The sequence below is a fragment of the Agrilus planipennis genome, unplaced genomic scaffold (assembly GCF_000699045.2).
Source record: "Agrilus planipennis isolate EAB-ADULT unplaced genomic scaffold, Apla_2.0 scaffold174, whole genome shotgun sequence".
NCBI lineage: Eukaryota > Metazoa > Arthropoda > Insecta > Coleoptera > Buprestidae > Agrilus > Agrilus planipennis.
In genome coordinates this window covers 325,446-338,080 of record NW_020438963.1, presented here as the reverse complement: position 1 = coordinate 338,080, position 12,635 = coordinate 325,446, and the positions used below count along the sequence as shown (strand labels likewise).

The following is a 12,635-nucleotide window of genomic DNA, read 5'->3' as shown; positions in this document are numbered from 1 at the left end:
CCTAAAACTAGAATAATATACATTCTAAACTATTTGCGAACAGTAATCTAATCTAAGTCTACCTCTACTCCTTCTAACTCCCGTTTCTGATTCTAATATGTTTCTGACTAGACTTTCATGGTGTCCTACCAACCTACCTCGCTTAGTCTTTATTGCTTTCCATAGAATCGTCTATTCTTTTATTGTTTCTAATATCTCTTCATTTCTAATCTTCTCTATCCACGGTATCCTCATCATTCGCCTGTAACACCACATTTCGAAAGCTTCCAACTTTTTCGTTTCCGCAGCGCCCACCGTCCATGTTTCGCAGCCGTACAGCGCCGTGCTCCAAACATAACACTTTAACAGTCTTTTTCGAATTTCTAAATTAAGCGTTGGCGAGCATAGAAGTGACTTCCTTTTATTGAAGGTGACATAACCCTGCGCTATCTTCTGCTTTATATCCCTACTACTCCTTTGGTCCTGACTTATCTAAGTTCCTAGATACCTAAAATTAGTCACTTCTTCTAATTTTTCGTCTTCTGTCTTTATATTCGCTCTTTCCCTACTTTTTCTTTCCTTGCATACCAGTATTTTTATTTTACTTTACTATTTATTTTTATACAGTACTGTTTTGTCAATACCGCTTCTATTTTATTTAAAGCTATCTCTAACTCCTCCTTGCTAGATGCTAATACTGCTATATCATCTTCAACTCTAAGCATAGTAATATTTTGCCCCTGTATATCTATCCCTACAGTTGTACTGTCTTTAATGATGTTAATTATACCTACCAGAAATACGTTCCTAACATGAATGACTAAGGAAAGCGTGTTGAGTATTCCTTAAAAGTTAATCCGTTAATTGTAAGGAATATACTATTTAACAGGTAAGGCCTAAATGACTAATAGTAAAACATAAGAGCTCTTCAATTGACATTAATCTATAGAACTTTCAACTCGACGGTTTTTATCACGTTCACGATCTTAAACCTAATTAAGTTCAAATCATTAACTAATATGCTGGCAGTTCTTGCACGTCATGCTCTTTTTCACTTTTGTTGGCCAGGAGTGACTCCTTTTTTTGTTTTCGAACGAAACCGCAACGCTGAATTGAATTTTACAGCAGTTTTTAGATACCATGTTACCAACACTTCACAATTTCTTATGTCCATAAGCTAATAATGATAAAGTGAAATAAAAAATATACCTTTCATTAATTGGTAGTTTTATGAAGCTCTCATATCACAATTAGCATAAATACATTAGTTCCATTCAACATAATTAATTTAAATGTGTCGCCTAAATAATTTTTTTTTCATAGTAATTTATTTTTGATCTTTGATGAAGCAACAAAAGTTTTTGGCAATTCTGGATCTCACACGAATCTTGTAATTGATGGATTTTATTGCTTCTCGATATATTGACTGGGTTTTATTCCATTTTTATTATGTTCTATATTTCTACAGCCCCTATAAAATACCATTTTCTAACGGAAAGCAGTTACTGTCATTCTCTTCTGTATTAGTTGGAATTCCTAACGTTTTCTCGGACTTTTAGGTAATACTTCTTAAATAAGACAGTCTTTCGTTCTAAGAAAAAATTTATATTTTAAATATATTACATTTTAATGAACTATTTTGACTTTAAATACGTTCGTATTCAGTTCGATATTTTTATATTGCTTATCGCTGTGTCTGTTTATATTTCTGTAATACTGAATGGCCTAAGTCAGTATTTCAGATCAGTGAATTAATAATCAACATATATTTTGTCTCTTAAAACACCTTTATTCCGTAGATCGTATATGAAACGCCGTCGGATTGTTAGTGTTTTCGTTTAGTTAAGGATGTTTTAGTCTTTGAAATCTATTGAAATATTTATTGAAATAAGTTATTAATGTTCTTGTTCTTGTTTTTTGATATGTAAAAGGAACTGTAATAATTGTACATTTCTTTTGTGTATTTCCTCAATAAAAGCTTATGTGAAAGATTGCGGCTTCCTCTGTCTACTTTTAATTTCTATTTTTCTATTCCTTCATTAGAATAGCTACAAAATTTGAATCCTTCATTGTCGAGACTGAGAAGAAATCACTACATTTGGATATGAAAAATTTTGTTGTTTGGTTCTAAGTTTTAACTTTTGTTATATGGCGGGTATTGAAACCAGATAAAGTGATGATTGTAGAAGAAATGGAAGACAAAAAAAAGGAAGTTAGTTGACATTTCTTTCCATGGTTTAAGTAAAAAGACTTGATGTTTGCCAAAATACTGTTTTTCCTTCGAAAGAAAAAGAAATCATCAATTAAAAAGAAAACGTTAAACAATCCTTTTTTAATAAAAACTATATCAGCTTTTCTTAAACTTTTTGATAGATGGAACCCTTTTTGATGTTCAGTTCATTCGTGAAACCCTTGGTTTGCTTCAATAACATGGTTTTAATGCGACGTTCCTTAAATCATATCATTTAAAAAATATAAATAAAAAGTGTCAAACAAATCTTTGAGGTACTGGACAATTTATTCAGTACTTGTTCCTTCTATTTTAAAACTTTCTTCTTTTGAAGAGCTCTTTATATATACCGGAAATAATCAAATTGTTAGAGCCCACATAACATTTCCCAAAATTCAGTCCATTAATAAAACCTAGAATCTTTTCGTGGTCAGCAAATATATTTAAATGCATGCCTTTGCCAAGACTTTATTATTATTGTATGATGTTATAGAAATACGTACACTGCATATAGGTAAGTGAAAGCGACGGTTAAGTGGGACTCCATTTTTTAATTTCTTGGGGAGTTAATATTTTCATTGTTGTGCCTTGAAAGGAATTAGAAAACAACACATGGGTTCTATGGAACCCTTCATTGATCTACACAGAGGCACCAGGTTTGCCGAACACAGTTATACATGATTAGAAAGCTCAAAACCTCCACGCTAACAAAGCACGACACTGAACGTCCGAAGAACTTTACGGTGACATAGTTACCTTCTTCAGTCCCTGACTTTATTACCGTAAACTACTTTGGACGTTTAGGGTTGCGCTTTGACATTGGAGCTTTGAGCTTTTTAGTGTTCTATAATACCGCAAAAGTTTTCTAATTTTCTAAAAACGCTGTATTTATTAGACAAATCATTAACATGAGTGATAAGTAATAAATATTATATAAAAAAGATATACTTTCTATACTGAAACAAAACTAATGAATTCTACCTTTTTCTCAAAGTTGTAGTTAGTACATTAAATATTATATACCTGCGCTCATTCTCAGCTAAATTGTTATGAAGTTTACATAATTAATAGCAATAAACTTCTACAGTTTCCAATTTAAAATCCTAAAATGTTAGATAATATGATCAGTATAACAAATTGATTAATTTATTCAGTAACTTGTCATTAATTTCACTAGCAGGCTTTTGTAAAGTGAATCTCACATTGAGACACCCTGTGCAGAAGTTCGTGTACCTAATATATAATAAACGTAAAACCTCCTGTAGTCGTTACTGCACTTACCACTGTCTGTAATTATTTCTAAAACGACATGCTACTGTGTTATTTATGAAGTAAAAGTACTCATTGGTTGTAGGCAAGCGAATAAAAGAAATTACCACAAGAATTAAGCGACGTATTAGGTTGCCCAGAAGGCAATTTGTTAATGGTTCACTGTTTGCATGAGGTGTTTAATTGCATACCTATTCGAAGTACCTGCAATTTCTTTTCAGACGTGCACTTAATTAAAAATTATGCCAGGTAGGTACGTATACTTTTCATAAAAATCTAAGTGGCTGAATGAGTCTAATTAACATCAACAATAAAGGCGTGTGAATGGTTGAGGGGGTAAAGTAGCTTGTCACTTATATTTATGCCTATTTGTAACAAAAGGGTAGGTACTTTTCAAAGTTTATCAATTACCTAATCGTGCACTTGCATTTACCATTATTCTTCCAGCGTAATTACATATGTGAGATTCTATATTGTTCATGTACAAATTCAAGCCATTTTACAAGAAAGAAAAATGTGACTTCTGTGGATATTTCATTAAAAGTTATAACACTACTCGAGATAACAAATGATGCGTATTGAATGACGCCGTCAATAATAAATATCTGTAAGCTTCATGTAGCTGTGACAGAAGATGTTATTATTCAAAGCATATTATAGAGTAGTTAATTTGACATGGTTAATACGCGTAGCGGGTGAAAAAGTGCAAGTTCTATTTCTGATCAAACAAATGTAACAGTTGACCATTCTTATTGCAATTTCTGATGTCTTTGAAAGCTCATTCCTGGTAGTACGCACGTGGAAACCGTGGAAACTGTGTGTTTCCAAAATTAATTAGGTACATTTATAAAAAATGAAAACAGAGGTCACCGTTTGAAAGTCAATTAAAACTAGACGAGGCATTGATTGGTAGCACACCTTCTCTGGCATGAAGGGCTGTTGGAGGCACAGTAGAAGCAGAAATTGGATTTAAAAAGAAGTAGAGGTAGATGATCTATTTTAGATTACTGTTCGTAAAAACAAGTTGGAGATATAAATAGGCTGCTCTAATTTTTGAGAAATGGAAAGATTTTGACTCAAGATAGGAAGAAGTGGAAGGCTGAATACCTTATGATGATGATAGATTTTCACATATTTTGAGCTTTCATCACGCCGTTACCCATCACACATAGTTGAAAATTCTCAAGAATTGTGAACTAGAAGTTCATCCTTGTACTTTTTAGTCATGTAAAGAGTGGCACCGTGATTTTTTTTTAAGTTTTTGAGTTTTTTCCAACATGTAGACACATGCAGCTTACATTTGTTATAGACGACTAGGTATATTTTACTCACGGTGTTTTTCGAAATGCTGGTCCTCAAAAACTCGAACATTTTCATGCAAAAATACGTACATTTATTCTTACGGCGGTTACATTAGTGGCACACTTCTGATTCGTGTGATCCTGATGCACTTCAGATTCTCTAACGATTTGAGCTTCTCATCTAAGAAACATTGCACTACCTATAGCAAGATTTTTTTTTATTAGAAACGGTTAGTGGCAAGTTCGTGTTATTTTTAAACGGTTGATTGTAAATGGGTCATAAAAGGTTTGAGTTGTTTTTCAGTTGGTTCGAATTTACGTAGTACATGGGTGGGCAGGTAATGAAGTAATAAGTATGCGGAGGTTCGCATAGTTTTCGAAAGATGTGAATGAATTCGGCGTTGATTCACGAAATTCTTCGAGATGTTCTCTAGCGATCTCCAGGAATTCCGGAAAAGTTCCCTCCGAAATGTTCGTACCGGTGGGAAAGCGATGCGGTCGCAGCTTTAGAGTTAGTTCGAGCAATGGCGGGTCGACGTCTCAAACGAGCGGTCATAAAGGCGGATTCGCTTCTTGTCATTGGTTGAGCAATCTTCCGAAGGCGTTTCGATTTCCACGTGTACAGGACCACACGTGCAGGTAAGTCCTGGTCTCAGTGCGACGAAAGCGCCAGCTGTGGGTGGTCAGGACTCGAATCCAGACTCCTCCTTAGGCTAAAGCTCGGGCTAATTCGGACAAAGCCGACCAACCACCCCTACTCCACCCTCGGTTTTGAGTAAATAAGCTTCCAGGTGGATTTGTTTATTTTTTGCGTTGGTGCAGTGAATTCGTGTGCGGGTGGATGGACATGGAGTTTTCGGTGGTGCTGGTGGTGAGTCTTTTTGTGGCTATCGGATCCACTAACGAAGTTGTCATCCGGAAAGGACGAGGAAAAGGATCCATGTGGTGGTAGGTACTGGAAAATTTTTCACTAGCGCTTCGATCGTCGATTTGATCCTTTAAAAAANTTTTTTTTTTGGTCTTCTTTTTAAGAACTTGTGAACAGGCCAAACGTCCATGCCTCTCACAGTTATGTAAGCAAACTTTATGGTTTCTAAAAAATTAGTTTCGTCCATATGTAGGAAACGTGACGAATGTGAGGAAATTTGCACCTTTTTTACTACCTTTGTAGTCACTTATACTTACTCTTCTAATACTCGACTCCATGTTTCATTATTATTATTATTCCGTGATAACTTCTAATTACTTCTCAACACACATGAGGTCATTTTGTAATAAAAATTGAACGTCCAGCTATTCATTGACAGCCCACTTTATTTACCTAATTTTTTTAGTTATTGACGAGCAAATAACATATATCTTAGCTAAGTATCAGGAAACAGCAATATGTTTTTCACTTCATCTTATTTTTCTAGCAGTCCGATAATATTTATAACAGATAACATTGATTAATGACATTGCGCATAATATATAAATACCGCTCAGCTATTAAACCGAGGAAATGATTTATTGAAAGGAATTGTGAACATTCCGTCCACGAATAAGGTATTTAATTAATTAATCAGTAATCCACGTACATTAATTTCTACATTTTAAATTTATACTTTTGGTCTTTTGAACACCAAATTCATTTCAGATTTGCCGAGCACCTCCACCAACTATCAAAATCCAAATTAATATGTTATTACTTTGTTACATATGTACAATTAAAGTCATTATCAAGTCAAATATTTCATCCTGATTCTCTTGCACTAGTAGTTCCTTATACTGTCCAATCTCTTAATTAGTTTCCTGCGAATAAATTGAATTTCGAGTGACATTCTTCTTACTGCTATTGGAGAATTCAATGCTGGCATGGAAGACTAAAGTACAATTCTTACGTGACCTCTGTTTTTGTAGACCTGTTAGATTAAATGTTTTGAAGAAAACGTTGTGTTACATGTCTTCTTTGGTTGTTAAATAGTTCCATTGTGTTTGTAATATTAAAATCGATTATTTATACCTTTTCATACGTTCCTATAACTTACGTTTTTCACATTAAAAATTGAAAATCTAAGTGATATGTGTAACGTGAAAATTTTATCGACCTCTTATAATGCCGTTTTTTTAATCAGGTTTTACGGTTGTATTGTTAAGTTTCACATTAAAAATTGAAAATCTAAGTGATATGTGTAACGTGAAAATTTTATCGACCTCTTATAATGCCGTTTTTGATAATCAGGTTTTAGGGATGTATTCCTAAGTATTTGATAAAAATTACTAATCAGAGTTCTCGTTACTAGTGGAATTCGTTATTATGACTCCGCCTATATTGATCAACCGCTTAATATTAAGTAATTGCAGTGTTAAGTTTGGTTTTCATATTCTATAGGAAAGTTTGGATATAACAACTCCGTTTAAAATGACATACCATTTATTATGACTGATTCTCAAGAAATCATATCCGGCTGTAGTGACCCAAATGATTAATAATAACATTTTCGCTCATTTTTCTAACCCTTCTTATGTATATTGATATTATTATATACAATTCATCGTTCTTTTTCATTTTCTGTTAATAAATATATACAATTTGTAGTTTTTCTCTCTGTTAAACTAAATAACTAACCAAAATAGAAAGTTGTTTATTTTCTAAGACTATGCTTTGTTTGACGTGTTTCCCTTCGATGCCATTATAAGTGGATTCTACTGTATGTATGTATAAAGAAAATTGAATNTACAATTTGTAGTTTTTCTCTCTATTACACTAAATAACTAACCAAAATAGAAAGTTGTTTATTTTCTAAGACTATGCTTTGTATGACGCCCACTTAATATGACGTATTTGTCATTTCCTTTCGATGTCTTTATAAGCAGATTCTACTGTATATGAAAAAGCTCTACTTAAAGAATGAACTAGACGATTAATCAATTAGTAGAAGGTACTAGCGACGACAAATGTTATGAGTATTAATTAAGGAATATTAAGCCAAAGGGTGTGTGCTTATAATAAACAGAGAGGAAGAAATTTATTGGTTTTTCCTTGGAAAAATCTGTCAGATCGGGAACCATCAAAACACTTTTATAGCAGAAATAAGTTGCTCCTTATATTTCGTTTGTAAAGCTGATTATTATTAGTTGTTGTTAAAGTGTTTAATAATTACAAATCGATTTTCAATACGGGTTGGGACTTTTTTATTCGAATATTACTTGAATGATTTTCCCACAGCGACATAAGCAGTCAAGACAGCTCTCTTTGCATTTACTGGTCATCTACGGTTAATATTTTACTATTATTAGGCTTTTTATAAAGAATGCACAACTATTTGGGGTTATTTATCATTAGTAATCTGTTTTTAAATTTTTATATGGATGTTTCGTGTAGCTTTAAAGTATCTGTTCTAACTTCGTACAATTACTTTGCTTTCGTGAAATAATCTTTGAGGACACTCCGTGTACACGCCTATTTGAACCTAATACATAAATAACAATTATCAACAGTTAACTACCGAAGTAATTGAATCAACTTCACAACCGTAGATACTAAATTAAGATAAATTGACTGATCAGTTGACTTTCAATTTCCATTTTACATATGCATATATGTGCAGTTGTATCTGTAAGTGAAGTAATACGTAACTATTAGGTAGAAGAATCGTATTAGAATTCTTCGGTTCACGACTTCTTGAATTTGTAATTAATCTTTCGGAAGACATCGATATTTCATTCAACACACCCTGGGAAAATTTAGTAGAGTTCAATGTTGTAGACGTTTTTTCTTTGTTTCTTTTTTTTTCCTAGGTCCGTAGTCGATGTTTTAATTAATGTGACATTTAAGGCTTACTGCGATTAACCGACCATATAAGGTCGTTAATTATAAAGGAGCATCGGCTAGGTGCGCTTTCAAAAGACGAGATGTTGCTAATTAGTGGTATAATGGCTAATTAGTAATCTACTAACCTACATTCATCAATAAAACGACTTTTTATAGAGCGGTTTAGAGCGGACATTAATTCCCTCTTTTTTTTTTGGTCTTCTTTTTAAGAACTTGTGAACAGGCCAAACGTCCATGCCTCTCACAGTTATGTAAGCAAACTTTATGGTTTCTAAAAAATTAGTTTCGTCCATATGTAGGAAACGTGACGAATGTGAGGAAATTTGCACCTTTTTTACTACCTTTGTAGTCACTTATACTTACCCTTCTAATACTCGACTCCATGTTTCATTATTATTATTATTCCGTGATAACTTCTAATTACTTCTCAACACACATGAGGTCATTTTGTAATAAAAATTGAACGTCCAGCTATTCATTGACAGCCCACTTTATTTACCTAATTTTTTTAGTTATTGACGAGCAAATAACATATATATTAGCTAAGTATCAGGAAACAGCAATATGTTTTTCACTTCATCTTATTTTTCTAGCAGTCCGATAATATTTATAACAGATAACATTTATCTACAAGTTTCTACAGACAGCAAATATGATATTATGTAGTATATATTTAGTACTAATAGACAATAACTATATATATGAACNTATATTGATTAATCGTTTTATGTATAGTAGTTTGCACTGAAATAAAGCTACATTTGTCCCTAATTTTTGAAGGAGAAGGGGGCTTATTGAGATGAAAGCGAAATATTTATAATGCAACTAAAGTACATTATCCTTTATATTGATTAATCGTTTTATGTATAGTAGTTTGCACTGAAATAAAGCTACATTTGTCCCTAATTTTTGAAGGAGAAGGGGGCTTATTGAGATGAAAGCGAAATATTTATAATGCAACTAAAGTACATTATCCTTTATATTGATTAATCGTTTTATGTATAGTAGTTTGCACTGAAATAAAGCTACATTTGTCCCTAATTTTTGAAGGAGAAGGGGGCTTATTGAGATGAAAGCGAAATATTTATAATGCAACTAAAGTACATTATCCTTTATATTGATTAATCGTTTTATGTATAGTAGTTTGCACTGAAATAAAGCTACATTTGTCCCTAATTTTTGAAGGAGAAGGGGGCTTATTGAGATGAAAGCGAAATATTTATAATGCAACTAAAGTACATTATCCTTTATATTGATTAATCGTTTTATGTATAGTAGTTTGCACTGAAATAAAGCTACATTTGTCCCTAATTTTTGAAGGAGAAGGGGGCTTATTGAGATGAAAGCGAAATATTTATAATGCAACTAAAGTACATTATCCTTTATATTGATTAATCGTTTTATGTATAGTAGTTTGCACTGAAATAAAGCTACATTTGTCCCTAATTTTTGAAGGAGAAGGGGGCTTATTGAGATGAAAGCGAAATATTTATAATGCAACTAAAGTACATTATCCTTTATATTGATTAATCGTTTTATGTATAGTAGTTTGCACTGAAATAAAGCTACATTTGTCCCTAATTTTTGAAGGAGAAGGGGGCTTATTGAGATGAAAGCGAAATATTTATAATGCAACTAAAGTACATTATCCTTTATATTGATTAATCGTTTTATGTATAGTAGTTTGCACTGAAATAAAGCTACATTTGTCCCTAATTTTTGAAGGAGAAGGGGGCTTATTGAGATGAAAGCGAAATATTTATAATGCAACTAAAGTACATAATTAAAAAAAAATGTACTTATTATGTAAATAATAATGTTCCACATAAATTCGACCAAAGCTACGATTAATTGTATTCTTTAAACATGATTTCAAATCTCATCAACGGTGGCCCCTACAAATATGAAAAGAATGAAACACTTATCTAAAGCTTAATGAAACTTATTGCAGCTTTCCTTTAAACAGATGATAAAAATTGTCGTTGCATTGCTAACGTACGGCTCCGTATATACCGTATTCCAGATATATATATATAGGTATGTATCTAACATGAATATGCTTCCTTCCTCATTACTTTCGTAACAAATTATGCAACATTATGCATAACTTTGAATACTATTATGTTAGGTGCATCTATTAGGTTAGAATATAGTAATAATAAACACGATAAAGAAAACGCAGGAATTGTGAAATTTCTGTTAATTATTACTATAAGGATTGGCTTATCAACAGGTTTATGTCATTCATTCCAATGTAAATGTTTGTTTTCAATTAATTCTCATGGAGCTTGCAGCCATTTTGTACGTATATGTGGAAACGATTAGGTATCTGTCTTTAGGCGCGTTCAAAGCAATCGAGTAGAAATAACTTGGAAAATTAACAAAAAGGTCGATCCGCGGTTGTTTAGTGTTAATGATGAACCGTCATTAAAATAATGAGTGAACGGTTAAGACTAAACACTTACTATAGGTAAACGTTGAAGGTAGTAATTTTTGGTAGATTAGAAGAGAAGCTAGTATTTTTTCACTTATAGTCCTTTACAAGCCTTTACAATATCACAAATAAGAAGACTTGTATAATTGTTTTAAATATTGGCAATACTGTTAAATATTTCCCTATTTAAATATACCTAAGTATTACTGCGTAGGAAAAGAGCAAATATAAAGATAGGAAAGGAAAAATTAGAAGAAGTGGCTGATTTTGGGTATCTAGGCTGTCAGATAAGTTAGGACGGAAGGAGTAGTAAGGATATAAAGCAGAGGATAGCGCAGGGTCGAGTCGCCTTCATTAAAAAGAAGTCACTTCTATACTCGCGAATGGTTAATTTAGAAATTCGAAAAAGATTGTTAAAGGTGGATGTTTGGGGAGCGGCGCTGTACGAGTGCGAAATGTGGACAGTGGGCGCGGTGGAAAAGAACAGGTTGGAAGCGTTCGAAATGTGGTGTTACAGGCAAATGATGAGGATATCGTGGGTAGAAGAGGTTAGAAATGAAGAGGTATTGGAAAGAATAGGAGAACAGAGGACTCTATGGAAGTCAATAAAAAAAACGCGAGATAGGTTGGTAGGACACCTTCTCAGGCATGAAGGTCTAGTCAGAGACATATTAGAGGCAGAAACAGGAGTTAGGAAGGGTAGAGGTAGACCTAGATTAGATTACTGTTCGCCAATAGTTAAGGATGTGGGTTGATCTAGTTTTAGGGAAATGCGAAGTTTAGTTCAGGATAGGAAAGAGTGGAGGTACGTGTCCAACCAGACTTAGGACTGACAACCTTATGATGATGATGAGGATACCGTAGATAGAGAAGGTTAGAAATGAAGAGGTATTAGAAAGAATAGGAGAACAGAGGACTCCATATGGAAGTCAATAGAAAATAGGCGAGGTAGGTTGGTAGGACACCTCCTCAGGCACGAAAGTCTAGTCAGACACATATAAGAGGCAGAAATAAGAGACCTGTATTAAATTACTGTACGCAAATAGCTAGGAATGTTCTAGTTTTAGGGAAATGCGAAGATTAGCTCAGGATAAGAAAGAGTGGAGGTGCGTGCCCATCAACCAGTCGTAGGACTGACGACCTTATGATGATGATGATGATTACTGCGTATTTCAACTGTTTTTAGAAAATATAAACGATACCATTAAACATCTTGTACATTTATACATACTTTGAAATGAGTCTGTTTTCGACACAGTGGGTTTCGTTCTTGACCGCACGTTGATATCTCCGGCGCGTTCACGTTATAGAGAACATTTAAGGCATTACTGTTTCAGCATGTTTCAAGTTTGAGTATGCTATACTCATCGAAAATATCCATTCTATAAGTTCTTTTAGCACCCGATCGGGTACAGGGTAGTGACGCTAGGTATCCGCCAGTGCCGGTAATTCTAGCAGAGGAAAAAGAAAAAACAAACACCTCATGAAGAACAATAAATTTTTATGACAACGCAAAAATTACAATTTTGGATTGTGAATGACTAGACTTGCCGTTGAAATAGTAGAATTTATTAGGTAACTTGTAATAATCTCAATTTTGACATGTTT

At 33.3% G+C, this 12,635-nt stretch overlaps 1 protein-coding gene across 3 annotated transcripts in view; it reads left to right on the top strand.

Moving 5' to 3' along the window:
* The first annotated feature begins 5,453 nt into the window (after window positions 1-5,453).
* The window catches only part of LOC108739209 (protein Wnt-1), a 59,356-nt gene continuing 52,174 nt past the window's right edge, over window positions 5,454-12,635 (top strand). For 2 of the 3 annotated variants that reach the window (XR_003231258.1, XM_025975261.1), the window contains exon 1: window positions 5,454-5,727. Coding sequence is in view for 1 of the 3 variants with exons in the window: in XM_025975261.1 (XP_025831046.1) it covers window positions 5,621-5,727 (107 nt within the window). In the remaining 2 variants the exon portion in view is untranslated. Of the gene's footprint in view, window positions 5,732-12,635 lie in introns of all 3 variants that reach the window. The other variant, XM_025975262.1, reaches the window with a different exon arrangement.